The sequence below is a fragment of the Excalfactoria chinensis genome, chromosome 12, assembly GCF_039878825.1.
Source record: "Excalfactoria chinensis isolate bCotChi1 chromosome 12, bCotChi1.hap2, whole genome shotgun sequence".
Taxonomy (NCBI): Eukaryota; Metazoa; Chordata; class Aves; order Galliformes; family Phasianidae; genus Excalfactoria; species Excalfactoria chinensis.
Window position 1 is genome coordinate 10,539,633 of NC_092836.1, and position 20,776 is coordinate 10,560,408.

Below are 20,776 nucleotides of genomic sequence, written 5' to 3' on the forward strand. Positions count from 1 at the left end.
AGAGCGCGAGTGCCGCCGTCCCGCCGCGCTCCCCCCGGCTCCTGACATGTGCATTCATCGTGCGATGATAGCTCGGCACCTATGATTGGTACCTTTAATAATATAGCCCTCGCTCAGCTGTCAGGCTGAGAGAACAATTTTTCCTCCCGCTTTCCCCTGATGCAAAGATACATCGGTAATGAGAAGGGTGACGGAAAGTGGGAGCGTGGGGAGCCGGGGAAAGTTTGGAGGAACATTAATCACAAAGTGAAGCTGGAGGTGATGCTGGGAGGGGAGTGCTGCGGGCCTGGGGCTCCGCAGTGCTCCTCCTTAGGGCCTTCCCCCCCCCCCCCCCCAGCCTTTAGGGGCAACCTTGGGGGCCCCTTCATCCCCTACTGCTCAGCCCTGTGTGCTGCAGCCCTTGGGTGAAAGCAGCACAACTCGTGTGTGTGGTGGGTTTGCATTGAGTGAGTGTGGAGGAGCAGACGGCTCTTGCTGAGAGATGAGGTTACAAGTGCCAGGAGTTTCATTGCAGCAGAGATCCTGACCTGGGCAATGTGGCAGTAGTGCAAGAGCAGGAGGTGATTGTCCCTCTGTACCCAGCCCTGGTGAGGCTGCACCTCAAGTGCTGTGTTCAGTGTTGAGCCTTTCACTACAGAAAGGATATTGAGGCCCTGAAACATGTCCAGAGAAGCGTAATGGAGCTGTGAAGGGTCCAGAGCACCCAGTCGTAGGGGGAGTGGCTGAGGGAACTGGGATGGTTCAGTCTGGAGAAGAGGATGCTTAGGGGAGATTTTATCACTGCTTGAAAGGAGGCTGTGGTGAGGTGGAGGTTCTCCCCTCTCCTCCCAGCTAACAGTGATAGGATGGGTGATGGCCTTAAGTTGTGCCAGAGGAGGTTCAGGTTGGTTATTAGGAAATCATTTGATTTGCAGAAAGAGTGCTTGGGAACTGGCACAGGCTGCCCGGGATGGTGGTGGAGTCACCAACCCTGGAGGTATTCAAGAACTGTGGAGATGTTGTGCTGAAGGTCATAGTTTATGGAGGTCGCAGGCATGGGATGATGGTTGGACTGGATGATCTTGACCTTTCAAACCCCAGTGATCTCATGGCTCCAGCTGGACCTGGTCCTCATACTTGTCCTCCTCAGAGCTGTGTGGGAAATGTAGTGCATCTCCTTCACACCCACACGCCGTCCGATCGTGGCCTTCCCCCCCGCTTCCTCCATGTTCCCTGATGCCACCATCCTGAGATCACCCCTCCAAGCAATTGCACCAATGCTGGGTCAGGAAGAGAACCTTAAGTGGCATTTCCCAGTGTTAGGAAGAGCAGCAGGTTTGTATCTGCTGCACTGAAGGATCACATCTGCTTTAATTCAAGGGATAAGCACTGACATCCCCCACTGTGGTTTTCTCCTGCAGTTTCCAGCAGCTTTCCCAGCTGCCCAGCCCTGTGCTGCGGTTGTTGGTCCCTCTGTCTGATGAAGCCCTTGGGCTCAAATTCTTTAGCATTAGTGTTCGGCAGCCCATCTCTCATTCTATTTGCTCACTTGTACCTACAATTGATTTACTGATCTGCATCTGTTTTTATTTTTACCCTAATAAAAGCGGGGATTATGAGTAAATCTGGATCAAAGGGGTTTGTCTGTACAAGCAGAGGGTGCTGGTCTCTGCGGCCCATCATCCCAAACCCCGTAGTAGCAGCAGGAAGCAGGGCGGGTTAGGGCACTGTGTTGGGAAGGGGGATTTAGTTCTGTGCAGTTCCCAAAGGCTGAGTGGTGATCACCTTTGTTGAGACATTGAGGCAGTGTTGGTGGTAGGTGGGTGGTTGGACTTGGTGGTCTTAAAGTTCTTTTGCAAACTTAATAATGATTGTATGAGATGAGGTCATGTTTACATCATATTTATGGTCATGGAAGTGGTTGGATATGTTGCAGCACATTCATAGCTTTTGCAGATGGGATCAAACTGTCCCTTAATCACATCAGAGAAATCAGGCTGTGATCTGGCTGCTGTAGCACCATTCCTCTAAGATAATTATAAGCAATTTGGTCCCATCTGCAAACATCTGAATGAAATGGGAGAACTACTTTAGCAGTGTGTAACCCCCAGCTGTAGCCAGGAACAAACCAGTAGCTCATGTTTGGCAGATGGCACCTGGGCTGGATACAAAGTTTGTACCCAGTTCCCAGAACTGACACTGAGCACTTGGGGCTTTTCCTTTAGAATATGACGTGTTAAGTAGGCAAAGCTCATGTTTGCTTCTGGACTACAATGCTGGGCAAGAGTGGTTCAATGAAACTGCTGCTTCCTGCCCTGATTCAGGGTCTGTCTGGGTAGAGTATGGTCAGACTAGTTGATCTAAGCAATCTTTTCCAACCTTACAATGATTCTGTCATTCTATGGGTGGGCATGGTGGTGATGGGCTGATGGTTGGACCAGGTGATCTTAGTGGTCTTTTCCAACCTTGGCTCATGGCAGGCAATGCCTCGGCCCCCAGCACGCTGGGTTTATACATGCCTGCGGTCCTGGAGCAGGATCTAAGCGTGGCACTGCTCTGCAGCTGGAAGGAGATCACAGTTTGGAATATTCAACTGGTTACTATAACCCCCACCCACCCCAGGTTGAATATTAGACCTATTTTTCACGTTGAAACCGAAATAGTACAAAATATGGGCTTGCTGTAATTGTTGTTAGATTACGTGTCACCCTGATAAGATGTAACAAATATTTTCCTACCCAGCAGGGCCTGTTTCCCTGCATGTAATGGATGGAGAAACTTCTCATAGTGCGCAGGCAATCGGTCGTAAAAACTTCGCTTAGAAGATTAATGCAAGAAGTGCAACCTTTGTGGGAAATAGGGGGGAAAAAAAGAGCATTAAAACGATGTTTTGTCTTTTCCTGTTTAATATTAATACCCAAACCTCTTGGGTGGGCTCTACGCCCCTTCCTGCTTCCAGGGGCAGCTCCATCAAACAAGTATTTTTGGTGTTATGATCCTTCACTGGTAGCTGTTGTTTGTGCTGTAGTGATTCTTCCAGCAGAACTATTTTTATCAGTAATATGAAAGACTATTTTCATGGGCAAAGCTTTGACACCAATAAGTCAGCCGGGCGTCACTTAATAGGCTAGATAAACATTGCTCGCCATTTAGGGTAGAAGGATTTTCCCTTTATATCACAGCCTTATGTCTTTGGTAGACACTTAATGGCTGTTACAGATGGCGTGCTGGGGGAAGCCCCCCAGAACCAGAGCAGAGGCAACACGGGGGCTTATTTGCTGCCATACAAACATTAGCACAAGCAGAAATGGGGGGGGAGGGGAACACGCTTTAGCTGATGAAGGGTTGGAAAGTCATGGGTTTTTTTGTTATTTCCCTTCCCTGTGTGTACTTAAGGCCTTACTTTCTTGCAGAAGTCCACTCCTCATTGCCTCAGCAGGTCTTCTGCCACCATGTGAGCAGAGCATCAAACTAACAGGCTGCCCAGGGAAGCAGTGGAGTCACTGTCCCTGGAGACACGGCACTGAGGGCTGTGGGTTAGTGCTCTGTTTGCCATCTTTGTGCATTTGGAGTCAGTAAGAGGTTTCAGGTTTGAAAGCAGGATTGCTCCTTGGCCAGAAACAGTCAGAGATTAACAAAAACCATCATACATCGCATATCTCTGTCACTGCCGTTTAGTTGCAGATGTAGAGAATGGAGTAGGCACGTTATTTAAAGCACAGAAAATAATTAGGGCTGGCTGGCAATACTAAAATCCATATTGAAGAATGGGGCAGGTTTTCACATGACCGTGATGGTACAAAACAATATTAAATCCAAATGAACAGGAAGTGGTTTTAAGTCACTGAATTTTATAGTAGGGAATGTGAGGTCAGTAACTTCACTAACATGCACTTCTTCTTCGATCACCCACTTATGTAACATAGATTTGTCCGAGATCTTCAACCTCAAACATTTATTCTGAGTCCTGTGAGGCAACTAAAAGCATCTGCATCTTACAGAAGGAGGAAACACGCTTTCTGGCAAAGCAACTGAAGCAAACCTCGTACCAATCTGTGCAGAGCAGAATTCAGACCTTAATTACCGGGTTAATTTTTCTCATTGTTGTTCTGCTGATTCTCCTGTTCATGTGGACATCATAAGCTTTTAGCTGGCCATTTTTTTTTATAGTGGTTGATCAAGAAAGTGAGGATTGAACATAGTGGAAAACGTGGCTTATGATGACAACAGGAATTTGTTTAATCTGCTCTAAGAAAACCTAAAGAAAGGATAAGTCATTGCAGAAGAAACACTTTAGAAGAGCCAAAATATCCAAAGAAGTCCTTAGGAAGGTCTTGTTACTCTTTCTTTCCTTTGCTACAGATCTGTTCTTGTGTCACAGACCCATTTCGTTCACATTTGGTTTTGTGATTCCCATCTTAACCTATTTTAACTGTTTCTTTAGGGAAGCCAGCACTCAGGACAAACTTGTGCAAGCTATCGGTATTCTTGAAATACTTTATTATAAACCACTCCAGACAAACTTTGATTAAAAAAAAAAAGTCATCTGTAAAAGGAAACTATTTTAAAAGGAGATTCATAAAGAAAATAGACTGTTTTTAAGCATCAGCTTCAGTTAGAGCTCCTCTGTAATGAAATCTAAAAAACACTGGTGGTTCAAGAGCTATTCATTTCACAGGTACTCATAAAATGGAGACTAAGATGTTACATAGATATCATAGAGCATCTTATCATTGACAATGTAATAGGAACACTTGCTATGTAATTCTGGCCTGACAAAGCAGTCCAACATTTAAATATTTTTCCAGTCCCAAAAGAGACAAACCATTAACATTTCTTATTTAAGCCAGCCCTGGGTAAGGGTTAACGCTGCTTCAAGGCATCTAATGTAATTAACTTATTTCATGTACTTCTCCTGTTGATCAGCCAAGATTTTTGCTGAGGACTTGGCGTCATAGAAAAGTTCATTTATTTCTTCAATATGCTCCTTCTCAATGCTGTCTTTCCCATTAATCTTGGCAAGCAGGTTAGCTGGGGTCAGGAGCTGCACAGCGTACCTGTGACCAAACAGAGATGGAAGAAAAATTACAATTCAGTGCATTGCAGTGAACTGAATAAACGTATGGGTGGGAGACTTATTAAAGAACACACAGCTCTAGTCGTATAAAAAGAAATCAGTATGATCCTATAGCTGGAACATCCCTTAAACAAGGCAACAGGAGGATTACAAACCTTTAGCAGTGTTAAGTCTTCCTAACACAGTGTTACTGTATGGGAGAGAGCTGTCTCGCTTCAAGAGTTTGTTATCCTATGGAGTTTCAAGACCCAGTCAAGCTTACAAAGTATGAGAGAAAAATCAACTGCACTCAACTTACCTTAAGGTTGTTTTGGTTCCAATTTCCCCTAAATGATTTAGAGCTTCTTCACTAATATTAATTCCTTCCGTCTGGGCACGAAGTTTTATGATCTGTTGGAATAAATAAGTCAGGCAACAGCCCAAACTACCAGCATGCTGGACTGCTTAGGTTATTTTCTAGATGCACTGTCAGCTTAGCGATGGGATGTGCTATAAAATGAGACGGTACGAACTTATCCTGCTGTAGTTTACCACCACACTACAACTCATCTGTGGAATTCTGTCTTTGAATGGGCAAACGTCATGTGGACGATCATAAAAGCAGGTTGAAGTGATGTTTTGAGTACTGGATGATGATTCTGCATGGTTAGCAAGGTGTATCTACTAGTGAGAAGCAGAGTAAGAGAACTTATGCAAGGAAACTGAAAAAATACAAGGCGGCATCTGGAGCCTTGTGGGCAGCAACACCAGTTCCTACATTTGGCAGTGCATTGTTGCTGCTGCACAGCAGAGCATTCCAACAAGCCCTACAGGAAGCTACACTCTTCCCATAGCAGCTCACGACACACTTTTTATTCCATTGACAATACAATTGTAAAATAAATCAAAAAGTTACTCTCTAAGATTCACCTATTCATGCAAGAAGAAAAAAAATCACTAAGAAGAATCTAATCTTTCAAGAGCAGTCCTGGGCTTGTACCAGTTTGCAGATCTTTACAAAGTTGGAGAGCAAGATATCACAATAAGCCTGAGCATATAAAGCTGTAACAGAAGTGGCGCAAGTCTCTCGGTAGTCCGTATTACCAGCCGAGTGATAAGGGGCAGACTGGATAATGATGTTGTGTTGTAGTGCTGAGATAACTCTGGAACTGCAAGCCTCATATAATACAGGTATTTTTCACTTTGGCAGCTTTGTAAACAAGATATCAAGAAGCACTCGTTTAAATTAAAGCCATAAAAATGCGCCAGGGGAGTCAGGGTAGGGAAGAGAGTAAAAGAGGGGTTTGAAATGGCAGAAAGTTGTGCTGAGACATTAATACTGAATATCAGAAATGCCCCTGCAAAGTGCAATTCCGAATTGAAGACCTGTCACATCTGACAGATCATCCAAACAGCACTTTTCATTCATTCCAATACTACTCTTTTCTCTTCCCCTGTTAGAAACAAGACATCTTGAATGCCACTTATCTTAGAATAATATCTATCTCTTAAAACTTTTTATCTAGCAACCTGGTAGAATCACTGAAGGATCAGGGTCGAAGGCAGTAACCCAGAAAATACATACGAGCAAGCTTATGTCAGATAGGAAAAGAAGTGTTTTCCAGGTGAAGTAACTAGCACCCTTTGTTCATCAGGTGCAACCTCTTCCATCTAACAGCAGGCACGCATGGAAGAAGTGTGACTAGTATTCACATATAAAGGGGTTATCCTAGAATCGTTGTATCCCTGTCCTGGTTGCAATAACGTAACTGTGGGTGTTTCTGACAGCGGAACCACACAATGGGATTCCTACTGGTTATGATAACTTTCAATAGACACAAAATTACTGTGCTGCTAAGCAAATCAGTTGTGAGATGTCAAGGCAAAGAGTCCCACATAGAAACACAAACAATGAAAACAACCTCCTAGAATGAAAGAAAAATGGGAGCAAAAAATAGAGACAGTTATAGACGTCTCTCATTTTTATTATCCCTCCTAAGCTGTATTCAGTTAGACACTGAAATGTAGTAAGTGCCGCCTCCTCCTCTCTCAAAAGAAGTAATAGAAAAGTCCTAATCTAAGGGAAGGTGAGATTATTTAACTACATGGTTTATGGGAGAACATGTCCAGATGTCCAGATCCGTTTTTAGCTTTAGAAAAAGCTACTGCAAACACTCCATCTCCCTCAGCCCTGGGAGTGGTTGGAAAGCAGAGCATTTAACCCAGCTCTTCTAGGAAATCATCAGTTTAGAAACTAGCTCTTTAGCACTATATTATCTGCATGGTAGCACAGTACACTGCATTGCTTTTTGTTAAGCTATTTTTAACTCTCAGTACATTTTCCTACTACTCTTACTGCATAAAGTTCACATACAGTATAGACAAGTTCAGACAGCAGTTTTTAACACCTGCAGACTTAGAAGTCATGCTTTAAAACCTGTTTAGTATACAGGCAATTCAATCACATTAATACATCTCTGGGCTGCTTCTATTACCTACATTGTACTGCTTTTAAGTACCCTTTTAGGTACAAAAGAATCATCCTGAGCGTGGTTCACAACAGCCGTATGTGAAAAGCTCCTCAAACTAAATGAAATGAAGCTTTGCCCCTACGTTTATATTCATGAAATGCCTCAGCTTCACCTTGGCACTTATCCAGCAGCAAGAGACTATTATCTGGTGGAAACGCTCTCCTCCATTGACACTATCTCTTAAATAATACAAAGAATTGACATGATAAACTGTAATGTCTCCTGCATTGTGTCACTTCACAGCACTGAGACGCTAATGAGGGGGATCTTTGACACGATGCATCATAATGGCACCTAAGCATTATAATCGATATGAGTACACAGCCATGGCCCCACAGGAAAGGTTTCGAGCATTCTGAAGTGTAACTCTGTAATGTTTACTGCGCTAAGTTTCCAAACTTATCTAGGAGCACAAAAATCCCTTCACCTGATCCCAGGGAAGCAGAATCCCATGTATTTTTAGAAGCTCTTAAGATGCTTTGTATACCTGTTTCATTTCTTGAGGCGTATACAACATGGTTCGGATAATCATCACTCTGTCCAGCAGGTCCAGTGGTATTCCATGAGGAGACACTACATCCTCTGTGCCTCTAAAGGAGAAAACAAATGGAAGGGGATCAGATATCATTCTGAATACAGCATGCTGACTTGACTAAAATCAGTAGTAATTGACTCTGTGTCCACTAATTTACAGCTCTTCTGTATTCCCATAGAGACACGCTCCCCAGACACTGACAGGAAACGTTCTAGCCTGAAGTTCATACTGGACAGCCTGAAAGAAACAAGTATTACAGCAACTCTTAAACATGTCACGCAAAAAAAGTCTGAGGTGGTTCTTTTTTTTGTATTTCCTTTCACTGTATCTTACAATGCAGTCTTAACTAAAACAACAAATTGATTCAGAAGGAGAAAACTACAATAGTAGAAGTTTGCATTTCTGGTTCTACAAGAGCTGTGTTGAGGTATCTGAAAGGAGAGGCAACTGTAAAAGAACGTTCAGGCAATACAGTTTAGAGAAAAAGAGGGATGTGTCAGCAGAAATACAAGGAGTTCTAATCTGCTTTAATTCAGTTAGTGTGGTACTAAAGGAGTTTCTCTTAGTGAAGCTGACAAACCATTCCTAAGCACCAAGGCAGCCTGCAAGCCACACAGGGTGTTTTCACAGATGTCAGTATCAGAGACAAAAGCTTTCAAACTTTATAACACTGCTGATACGACTCGTTCCATGGCTTATGGGCTGATGCAAACTGGAAAATCCAATATGAGACGTACCTGATTACACAGTTTCCTCGATTGGATGCAAAGATTACAATGGGGGAAATAGAAGATTCCAGTGCTCGGTGCAGGTATGTGAAACATTCAATATCCAGCATGTGAACCTCATCTACAAACAGTACGCCCGGGACCAGCTCTGCGATGCCTTGATCAATGTATTTATTTACCACTTTATTTATTTCTCCTCGAAGTTTATCTATGAGAAACAAAATAGTTAGTAACTCTGCTAGTGAGTTTCTCTGAAAGACTTAAAGCAATCAACATATTTTTTTTCATTTTTGAGGTGTCAGTTTGCAACTTAGCATAGCTCTAGGAAAATATGAGGGCTTCTCTGAAAGTAATGGCTCCCATTTATTATGTTGGCCCATGACAATGGAGGCGGATGCTGGTGGTATAGCAATAGAGTTTGAACATTTCCACCAATATTCTGTTACGTGTTGTTGCCACATGACAGATGGCAGCAGAGGGGCAGTCTGACAAAATGGCATCTGACATGGAAGTGTGCATGAAGCAAAGGTGTGGGACTGAATTCTTCTATGTGGTAAAAATGGCACCCGCTGATTTGCATTTATGGAGACCAAACAGTAGACGTAAGCACAGTGAGGAGGCAGGGGGTGCATTTCAGCAGTGGTGACAGTGAGTCACCTGTGCTGGTGCAGATCTTTATGAGCTTGGCACACAGGCTCTTGTTTCACTGCTGGTGAAAACACAGAGCTAATTGATTGTGACAGTGTTGAAAAGGAGTGTTTTGTAGCTGAGAATTTGCTCTACCAACTATTGTAACTGTGCTCTTTGTACCTGTTGCAGTTTCCAGGGAAATAAGCAGGCATTACTTTTGGAGCAACCTATGCTTAACCACACACCCTTGAGCAGAAATATTTGGAGGAGGACAGCACTAGCTCTGTGACCTCTTTCTTTCCAAAAACATGGATGCAGAATACAGTATATAGTTGAAAACTGTGCGAACCAGTAAAGTTTGCACTGCTGCCAGCTAAACCTGAACATTTTTGAAAAAAAACATTATTTGTAGGCATTCATCATTATAGATGCTGCATTAATATCCTATTTTTTAACGCTTTTCTAACTGGCAAACATAGGTGATGATGGTCTGAAAGCATGATGCAGGGTTCATACCAGTAATTTCAGTCTTCTTAGGCTTCATCAGCTGTCCCATCATAGAAAGGATGTCTTGCCCACCCTAGAAGAAAGTTACAGTAAGCATTAAGTCCTTGCAGTGAACACGTACCACGAGATGTTAAGAACTGGGAGTTGGTTAAAGCAGTTCTTTCTTGCAGTTGAACTGACACTTTATTCAGCAGTGGTTGATAACCTGTCGAAGGTTAGGTCGCTTCACCACAGTGGCATTCTAAGCCTGTTTAATTAGCTGTTATTTCCTCACTCTTTCTTTAACCTTGCAAAGTATATTAAAAAAAAAACAACCCTGAGATATCTGCTTTTAAAAATTGTCATAGAGAAGCTCAGAAGAACTGAAAACATCAGGAAACGGAGTCTTTGGATTTCGCGTGCATTGTATTTGTTCAGCCTGACAACACAGGAACAATTATGCTGAGTTTTAACACTTTAGAATTCCTTGATTTTATCAGGTAAATGATTTTGTTGGAAAAAGGATGTTTATTCTGAAATGTAGGTTAAAGGCTTGTAATACCATATCATAGGGCTGCCAACCTTTAAACACAAATACTATATTGTCAGTGGCTTTTGTTTATGACAGAGAAGAAGTTTCCTCCTTCCTCTGTTTACATTATGATGCAGAAAGGGGTAATTCTCCTATTTTCAACTGTTTTAATGCAGTAACTTCAGAGCTCTACTGCAAATCAAGGAAGTTTAATGTGAGGTTATGGAACGTTTCTGAAGGAAGCAGGGAAATTAAGAGAATCTATAGCAAGGCGAAAAACACTTAGTGATCAGGCACATGATCTGATCTTTGGGTTCTCCTGTGTGGAGCCAAGAGTTGGACCTGATGATCCTTATGGGCCCATTCCAACTCAGGATATTCTATAATTTATTATGGTACTTGCAATTTCTATTTTACAGCCACAAAGCTGTAACTACAAAGCAGAAGAAATAAATCTGTTCTCAACTTCCAACAAATAAAATGATGCAGACCTGGCTGCTGCTACCTCACATCTGTCCTTATGGAGAGAAAGGAGTAACCTTACCAGGCAAGGGAGACACAATGATCAAACAGAAGGTTTTCCCAGGGCAAGGTGCTTAAATTTATTATTTTGAAATGTTGGATATTAGGAAAAATTATTATCTGAAAGAGCTGTCAAACATTGGAACATGGGCTGCCTGGGGAAGAGGTGGAGTCACTGTTCCTGGAAGAATTCAAGAAATGTGTAGATATGACGCTTAGGAACAGGATTTACTGGGCATAATGGTGATGGGTTGAAAGTTGGACTTAAAGATCTTAAGAAGTGTATGGTAACTGTTGAGTCACAGCCTGAACCACTGATTGAGCACCTGGGAAAAGGACCCAGCCAGCCCCTGGGAGCACAGGTGAAGGTAGTTCAGCTGTGTAACAGGAAGGGTGGAGCCTGGCTGCATCTCTCCTAGACCTCATTTAAGGGCTGACTACTGCTAGGGAATAAGTCTGGTTGCAGATCCCTTCCTTGTGAGCTTAGATCTTCAGAGATGGGTGAGTACTTTTTCTTTGTAACGCCTTTCCATTGTGCTAGTCCCTTTGTTACACCTCCTGTGTTGCCATTCCATCATGTTGATATTTCTGATTGTTATGAGAGATCTTTACCAACTTTAATGACTTTATGACCTCTTTCTTTGGTCAAGAGGAGCAGCCCATGCTGCAGAGCAAGTGCTCCTTGCAGAGAGAAGAGTTAGAGTGGCCTTTGAGATATCTCCTGTTTTTCCTATGGCAGTGTCTTCAAGGGTACTTTAGAACACCTCAAAACTTCCTGTATCTTCTTGATTATTCTAGAAACAACCAGAACTATGTTCAAAATTTTTTCTGTAAAGACTTGATATGTGTAATTAGATACCTGAGGTCGAGCATTGGCCACATCCAAGTCATGCAGGGTAACATCCTGAATAATTTCCTTTTTCTTGTGCACGTCGCCCTTTGGCAAAGGAACATACTCTTCAGCTTCAAGGTCAAATTCCGTAGCATAGGTATCACATCTGCCCTGCCTCTGAAGAAAGGCATAGAAGAGAAATTTAGGTATAGGATTTGTTTTGGTGCCAAAACCTTGAGTGACAAACTTGATAAAGGGCTTAGTTCACAACTGCTCACAACTCCAGTCTTGACAAGCTTCTGTCTGACAGTTTAGACATCCCACTCCCTGCTTAGCAACAAGCGCGCTGTATCTACTGATCAAAGCTCAAAATACCCCATTGAAAAGCACCTGATATTTTGGTGGTAAGAATATTCTGCTCCTCTCTCCCTTTATTTTAACTGTATGCAATTCTTGCTAAAGGACAAATCCAGATGATTAGCTAGAGATTAGGAGAAGTGTTCAACACTCCTTTGTAGGTGGGTGATTTATTATATGATAGAAAATATTACGGTCATCCATTAAACAGCAAGTATCGCTACTTTCCAAATCAGATATGAAAAGAATGCTAACTAATGCAGTGTTCCCTTCTACATGTATATATCTTGTGGAGAAAATACCAGAGCGATAAAAGAAAGATTAAATACACTGCACATGTCAGCCTGAAAATGACTAAAGTTGCTTGCTGTTTTTTTTCCCCCATCTTTCCTTAAAGATGCCTTGATCTTACAGAAAAGGAAACTGAACCAGGCAGCATCAGTGATAGCTTCCTTGCAAGATGACCTTAATCATGAACCAGATGACCATGCTCTTTCAGTGCAAGAGATATTTTTCTTACCAGATAAGGATAACGCTGGGCACTTTTAAAACTTTCACGTACCCATTTCATGTCAATTAAGCTTAATAAATGGGCGAGCTTTCTGACAAAGACCTGCAAGAGCACATCCACCTGCATAAAAATGCAGAACTTTCATTTTACCTTCACGGCTCCACTGTTTGCTTCAATATAAATAACATCGCCTGTTTCCACTCGTTCCTTCTGCAAGCTTTCAAATATGCTTGGGTCCAGCTGCAGACAAACAAACATCACATTTGGTGAAAACAGCTCCATATTAATATGGTAATCAACAAACAGAAGTTTAGACTAAAGCCCGCTTCCATCAGGCAAAATTAAACTTCAACTTCACCCAGTAATACCTTCTAGGATTTTATGAAGCTGTGACACCTGGAGTAGCAGCAGAGTACAACTTAGTCTTTACTGTAAAATCTAAAGAAGATGCATAAAACTTCTTTTCTTACACAAAAATATCTGTCTGAAGAAAGTGACATTAAGTGCCAAAACCATCATGATACCAGCTATGCCTTTGTGTGATGTGACAATGTGTTTACACTTAGGATATGGTGTTTCACTTGCTTTCTAGCAAAACTTTTACAAAACTGACTATTGCGCTGCGTTATGCTACTTGATCCTCAGCCTGCATCCTCTGTCAAGCTGTGTGAGGGAGTGGACATGGAATATGAGAAGCTATTGTTTCTCATAGTATGTATTTATTCATTTTTTCCTCGGCATTTTCTTGTTTTCAGTGTGAACAAATGCAAGTTGATACTTAACAACAGAGACAGCTTTCAGCTCTCATATTCTGACAGGGAAATTAAACAATAAGGACAGAGACAAGAAAACAAAGGGAAAGTGGGGCTGAGCTGGCAACATACCAGCTCAATTTCTAGTTCTCTATCATGTATTCACTAAAGCATATCTCCACACGTAAAAAGAAATGTGGCAGAAAGAACAATTTATACCGAAGCAGACAAAATTTGCCAAAACTGTTCTCAAAAATTCAGTTGAGTATCAGGCAAAACAGAAATGAATAAACCTTCTTGAACATTTGCTATTATGAATGTGAAGTTACAGCTGCAGTCATTGTGAGCATATCAGGTCATAGCTCTGATTTCCCCACTGAACCTGCTTTTCTGTGAGCTACTGATGTTGCTGCAAAACCGCATCAGAATCTTTTGCTGGTTAAATCTTTCTTTTAACTTGAATGCTCACAAATGTGTGTTGTCAAGCAGAAAAGTAACAGGAGCTGTTAAGAGTGATGAAGTTTCAATAAGTAGGAGAAAAGACCAATATCCAGAACATATGAACAACGAAGAGACAAAAATATGTGCTCAGGAGTTAAGGCAACATTGCCTAGCAAAATAGTTTCTTTGCACTGTTAATCTACCCATGTGGGGATCAAGAACTGGTAAAAACAAAAGATGCAGATATGACATATTTAAGGAAATTTTGAAACCCTACCACACGTACCTTCAACTGTTTGGTGCCCTTTGCAGTTTTGAGTCCTATAATTACATGGCTGATTGTTTTGCCGTAGCCCCCCATAGGGTTCTCAGTCTCACATGGAGTTAATTCTGTGACTTCTCCTTCATACACCTCCTTGGTCTCTTTAATCCTCAATCCTGGAAGCAATTGTTTGGAATGGTTTAACTACACAAATCAATGGCCAAAAGCACCCAAGACTCTTCTACATCAATAGCAACAGATTTTAATATATTATGAGGGTTCGTTACCTTTAATTGGAGTTCTTTAATGCCAAAATTTAAAAGATAATTATAGTTTTTCGATATTCAACCCAAGTTCTGATCCAAAAAGTAGCTTATTAAACTCTAGGAAATTATTTTCTTTCTGCTGCTTGTTATTCATTCTTTAAGCAGATACCAGCATCCTCTCTTTTACCTCCCCTCAAAGTGGGCAGTTGCCTGATTCGTAACTTTAAACTGAAGAACAACAGTTCATCAGGATGCTGAAACTAAAGATCAGCAGCAGCAGCACAACTGTGAGCTGAACATGATTTTCATGCTTTCGGAAAAGTCCCATAAAGTCAGGATAGAGGAGGAGTAAAGGTAACTTCAAAAAACCTTTGTTTTTAAGAAAAACAACATATTCTCTTTTACAAGTTATAAGTGAGAGGTGAGTTAGACAAAGTTTAACAGAATCTGTCATAAAGAAAGCTTAAAAACGTCTCAAAATAGGAGACAGTGACATCCTTGCTTCACTGTTTTTCAGTGAGTTGAGAAAACACTACAATATTCTAAGCCAAAACTATTGTAATGGACTAAAAGTCATTTTAAACTGATAAATAATACAGAGCTGAAGGGTTTTATGTTTAGACTGTGCTGAAGAAAAACCACTATCATCACCACCACAATTATGCAGACGCTCTAAGTACATAAAATTTCAAAGAACCCACATCTGAGGAGACTCTATAAAGTATTTTATGAGACACACATGCCATACCAAAAATGATGAATAGGCTGTAACAAGATACAAGGAAATCATCCTGTGCAGTCTGAGGCTATTAGGACTTTATAAAACTTTCCTTGTTTCTTAACTTTTCATTTTGCTTTGAAATAGATCAGACACTTCACCAGTAATCTTGAGTTGCTGATAGGGAAATAGAAAGGACTGACAAATAAGAGTCTGTCTCCCTCTACTGGACCCAAATTAAGGATAGGATTTGAAATGTGAGAAATAGTGGGGTTTTGGGATAAGAGGAAAACTTCTTGGTAAGAAATGTGTTTCTTTTCAAATGTTTTTCACATATGCCAAAACATTAAACAAAAAGTAATGAACCTCTGAATGATGAAATTGAGCTAGAAAAGGCTGCGTCACATAGACAACATCTGCAAGGAGCATTCAGTAATATGGGATTCTGTATAGTAGAACTCTTTGTGGTGAGCTCTGGACACTTGCAGTCTTGCTTTTCCCTTTTGTTTTTAATGTTTCAGCTTAAGTTCTATTTTGCCCCCACAAACTGCAAGACATTCATCTTCGGGGTATATTTTGCATTGTCCTAAATCACGTCTTTAAGTTTGATTTCATCTGAAAAGAATCAGACTCAAGAGCAAATTCTGTTTTACAATACAAACAGAAGCTGAATCAGTTCAGAGCTTAACAAGGTCTGAAAAAAAGTCGTCAGTGTTTTGAATTTTCTGTTGATTATCTTTTGTTTCAAAATCAATCTGCGTGTATCAGCTTAACTCTTAAAAGACCTTCTGAACTTAAACAGAGACGTTTCCTAATTACAAATCAGAAGCACGAGCCCAGGAAAGAAACTGCAGAAAACTTCATGTTTTGGCTCAAAGGTACTGTGGACTTCAGTAGTGCTTGTTTGATTTACTGGCAGTTACAACTCATAGATAGCATATTGTTTCCCTGTATCTAAGGGGCTATGCTAGTAGTTATTCTTTACTGCAATTGAACTCTTTAATACCAGTTAGTTACTGTCACCATGCTGGTAGGCTGCTAACGTGTCTATGACATGACTTTCAACAGTAAAAATCTGAGCACTCTGATTTGCCCATTTTCTTATGCAGCAATGGGTTCAAACCAGCCAGTCCCTCGTTTCCAAGAACAAAAGTAAAAAGTGATTTTACCATCCCTGATGATTTTTACAATTTGAGCCCCTTAAAGGCAGGTTTCATACCAAGGAAGCAAAAAATAAATAAAATAGGGGCCAATTGTGAGAGATTTTTTTTTTCCTTGCACTCAGCCACAGCTGCACTGTGCATATAAAATCCTTTTTGAGAACATTCACTCTTTTATTTATTTGCCAGGCAGGTGATCTAAAACGTAACCAAGATTTAAACACGACTGGAAAACATTCCACTGTAAAAATGAACAGCTGATCCTTTAAAATATTTCTTTTTTTTTTACACTGATAAAAATATTCAATAAAAGTTGTCATGAAAATGTGACACAGAGTTCAACAGAAAGGAATAAAAGAAATTCCATCTTTCATGAACACCAATATTTGTTTAGAAGTGCCTCTCTGCTGACATTCAGGGAATGCGGAGGACTAACAATGTAGCTGGCTGTTAACCCAGGAGTTAAAATGCAGCTATCTCCAGAAATGACAACATGGATGGCAGAAGTTTCATCTGTTGGTTCAAGTTTCCAGATCTCTGACAGGGAACTTCATCACATCAAGGAAATATTGCAGACTACTCAGTCTTTGGCTTCCCTCCCCCAGGCCCTGCCAGAGTCATGGTAACTAGACCAGAGACTACTGCAAGTTTTTCTTATAAAAATGAATGGAATACTTTTACTTGGTTGCAGAACTGAGAGACCTCTTCACCACCCCCAAATACTCAGATGAAGTCAGAGAGGAAACGTGGCAGAGAAATCAGGAAAATTAACTGTTAATAAGTTCAGTTTTTCAGTTAGGTCATCTTTAGGCAATTCTTACACAAACAAGGGCCACTTTAACAACATTTATCAGTTGTCAGCAGAGATCATAAAAGAGATTTTAACTACTTAGTGAGGTCGCGTTGCAAATTTACCCAATTTACATTGACTTTGTAAAAGCACTCTAGAATTGAGGAAGATATTGAAGATATTATTTATTTTGCTGGCATGGAACTTCCTCTGTGCTCACTGGAATACTGAGCCAGGCTAATATTGTTGCTTGGGAATCCCTGAACAAGGCTGCTTGCTCAGCAAGGCAAAATCACTAAAGCAGCAAGGGAAGCATTTTGCTGTCTACAAGTATTTCTGCTAATGTAAGAAACTAAAAACAGGTTTTCTTTCAGATTTCTGGAGAATCACAGGTGGCATCAGGAGGTGGAACCTGGAGGACAAGAAGAGATCCTGGGGGAGGAGAGTAAGTAAAAATATCTGTGGGACACAAACATTTATATCCAGAAAACCTTACTGACTCTACCAAGTGTGGGAGAGATTCCCCAGATTAAGATCAGCATTGAAGAAAAGTTCACACCATGTTCTGGAAACAACCACGACCACCAAGATTTCTTTCCTTTTCAGATTACTAGAAAAAACAATCTAAGTATCACATAAATACTTTTCTGTTTTTCTGAAACTTACCAATTGCTCGTCTGAAGTTTTCCATTAGAACTTCTGTTTTCTTGATTTCAGTAGAATAGACCTCACTTCCAACCATAGGACAAAAGGGAACTTTACTGCCAAGTTCCTGAGCAATAGCTAAAGCCAAGGCGGTCTTTAAAAATGGAAAAAGAAATCAGGCATTTCATTTTTATGAGGATTCTTTCTGCACTAAGTTAATTTTCCTCATCATATCACCTTTATTCTATCACCTTTATTCTATCAGCTACTACTGGAGTATTATAACTGCTCTGTCTGACATCTCTCACACATAACAAACATCTCCCACCAAAACAAATTCGATGTGCATAAGGTGACTTCTAGCAAAGACTTATAAACACTGTAAAGGAACAATATTGGACTCCTGAATTTAACCTCTTATACAAATGAAACAACAAGGGGAAAACAACTAAAAAAAATAACTATTTAGGCTTTTAATATAGAATTAACTTATAAGACTGATCAGAAACCATCCTGCCTCTGTGTCTGGCAACCTCTATTAGGTGCTTTCGCACTAATGATGCCTGCACAAACCAGAGGATGCCGCCAGTGTTAATGACATGGCAAGAATTAAGCACAAAGCAGGAGGCTGTGTCAATACCTTAATGGGGGAAAAAAAACACAACAGCAGATGAAGACAATATGTAACCGCTATTCTAAAATGGCCGTGACAGCACGTTAAATTGCAGTGGATTTCAGAAGGCTTTATTTCTTGCAAAAAAAAAGGAAAATAGAAATATCAGGATACCTTGCCAGTTCCAGGAGGTCCTGCCAACAGGACGGCCCTGCCAGCCATCTTCTTGCTTTTGATTAGTTCTACTATGACCCCACAAGCCTGCAGGATAAGGGTTTGCACCATTAACAAGAGCATTGTTCAAATAGATTTAATTCCAGCAATACTAGAAGTGTTTTAAACTACCGACCTTCTGAGGTGCCAAAAATAAACTGGAGTTCAACGTTACGCACAGAAAAAGTGAGGTAAGGAAGAAATCACTTCCCGCAGTCCTTGTGTCTGGCACGTTAAATCAGACAAGAGGACTCAAAGCAAAGAGCGGGTATCAAAGCTTAAAAACACAGCAAGGATTTTCTGCTTTTCAGGACCGAGGAGCTCCAGCGCCCAACACACCACGGACACAAACACCAGCCCGCCCCAGCGGAGCAGACGGCTGATGTCGGGGCGTTTCGCCGCCTCCGTTCGTACACCGACGGCGCAGGAGGCACCTCCGCAGCTAAGGCGGTTAGTCACGGCGGCGGGACGGACTGCCTGCCTGCCTCACCCTAAAGCCTTGCGATCGCTGCCGAGAGTCACAGGAGGTAACGGCGATCTCACAGCCCGGCCTGGCCCCGAGCCTCCCCGTCAGCCCGCGGCAGCGCCAGGCAGGGCCCCACTCTCACCTCCCGCGCGTTCTCCTGTCCCACCAGCCCGGCCCCCGCCGGCTTGGCGGTGCCGCTCTCGTCCAGCCCCAGCCCTTTAACATGGCTGTGGGCGGCGATGCGCTGCGTCTTCGAAGTGCTCTTCACCTCCTCGATCTTCATGGCGGGTCTCCCTTCTCCCGCACGTCCACCCGCCACACGCGGCCCGCGCGTTACCAAGGCTCCCGGCGCGCGGCCTCCTCTCCCCGCCCCCTCTCGTCATTGGCCCGCGTAGCGGCGCTCCCGCTGATGATTGGGCGCCGTAGGTGCCTGTCACCGCCGAGTGGGTACATATTTTTTGGGGCCGTCTTCGCGCTTCCGTGTGTGCCTCACTCAAAAGGTCCGGCTGCGCGCGGGCGCTGTGGGGAGATGGGCCGGAGTCGGGCTGGGGCCGGGCCGGGGTCTCACCTTCGGGTGGGCCTCGCTGTCGTCCTGCCTTTAGCAGTGTGGCAGTTAATTACTTTCACGTGCCCACGGCAGCATCTGAGGCTTTTATTTCACCTTTTATACAGTGTATCTACAACAGCTTCCTCCTGAGCTGCTGAACTGAGGGGAAAACATGTCATCTCATCTCCACGCCCTCAGAGCCCCCTCATGTAACAGATCTGCCACCTCCATTGCCTAGCAGCCGGCTGTGGGCTCTGCTGCAGTGCTGCTGCACCTCCTATGTACGTCAGTGCATGGGGTGGAAATGCTGTGAAATCTCAGAGGGTTTCAGAGCTGGCTGTTCCAGGGGCTTCCTGTCGGTAGATTTTGGAGTTACTCATAGGATAGTTAAGGTTGGAAAAGATGGCTGAGGTCATCTAATAGAGACACTGACCCACCACCATGCCTGCTGGCCGCATCCCTCAGTGCCGTATCTGCACAGTTCTGGAATGCCTGCAGGGATAGTGGCTGTACCTCTCCCTGTGCAGCGAGTGCCCGAGCATTACCTCTCCCTGAGAAGAAATTTCTCCTAATGTCTAGCCTGAAAGAGGGGAATCTTTTCTCACTAACACATCGTGTTTGATGATAAATGCTGTGCCCGTGTCCTAGTGCTCAGCGTTAATGGGCTAACGTGGTGCAGTGCTGCTGCCACAACTCTCCTGCAGGCTGCCAAAGCAGTTGTGCAGTGATCCAAAACAGCAGAGGGGCGTTTGGGAAGGAAGGGTGGGCGTCGTGGTTGCAGAAATCCGGTGAAGACTGTTATGTGCCATTCATTCCCTTTTCATCTCAGAGCTTCTGTTAGTTTTGATTTAAATGTCATTCAGCAAAGAATGCTATTTGTTTTCTTTCTGCTAACTTGTTCTGTCAGTTTATATTTAGATAATCTAGTTTAAAACTAGTTACGATATAACTGCAGACATATGTAGTTCAACACCTTTGTAAGGGTATCCTCTTATTTCAACTCTTGGAGCTAAGAATTTTTGGATCTAATAAATACAAGCTATCCTGTAAATAATTAAAAAAGTATGTATACTGTTGGACCCTATACATCCTTCCAGGGTCATATTAGTCACAGAATACAAACGCTTAATATGTACTGAGCTGCAGACATTTCTTTTTTCTGTAAAAGAGCAAATATACAACTTTGATTTCTCTAGTGCATTGC

At 42.3% G+C, this 20,776-nt stretch overlaps 1 protein-coding gene across 1 annotated transcript; it reads right to left on the reverse strand.

Annotated features, from left to right (window-relative positions):
- Positions 1-4,462: 4,462 nt before the first annotated feature.
- RUVBL1 (RuvB like AAA ATPase 1) lies at positions 4,463-19,512 on the reverse strand. Its single transcript, XM_072347099.1, has 11 exons — positions 19,168-19,512; positions 18,521-18,607; positions 17,755-17,887; positions 14,179-14,330; positions 12,850-12,939; positions 11,859-12,008; positions 9,976-10,039; positions 8,839-9,037; positions 8,054-8,156; positions 5,355-5,446; positions 4,463-5,036 (listed from the first exon to the last, which is right to left on the reverse strand). Exons 1-11 carry the CDS (start codon positions 19,306-19,308, stop codon positions 4,877-4,879), a joined length of 1,371 nt encoding a protein of 456 aa, XP_072203200.1. The 5' UTR covers positions 19,309-19,512; the 3' UTR covers positions 4,463-4,876.
- Between the last annotated feature and the right edge of the window lie 1,264 nt (positions 19,513-20,776).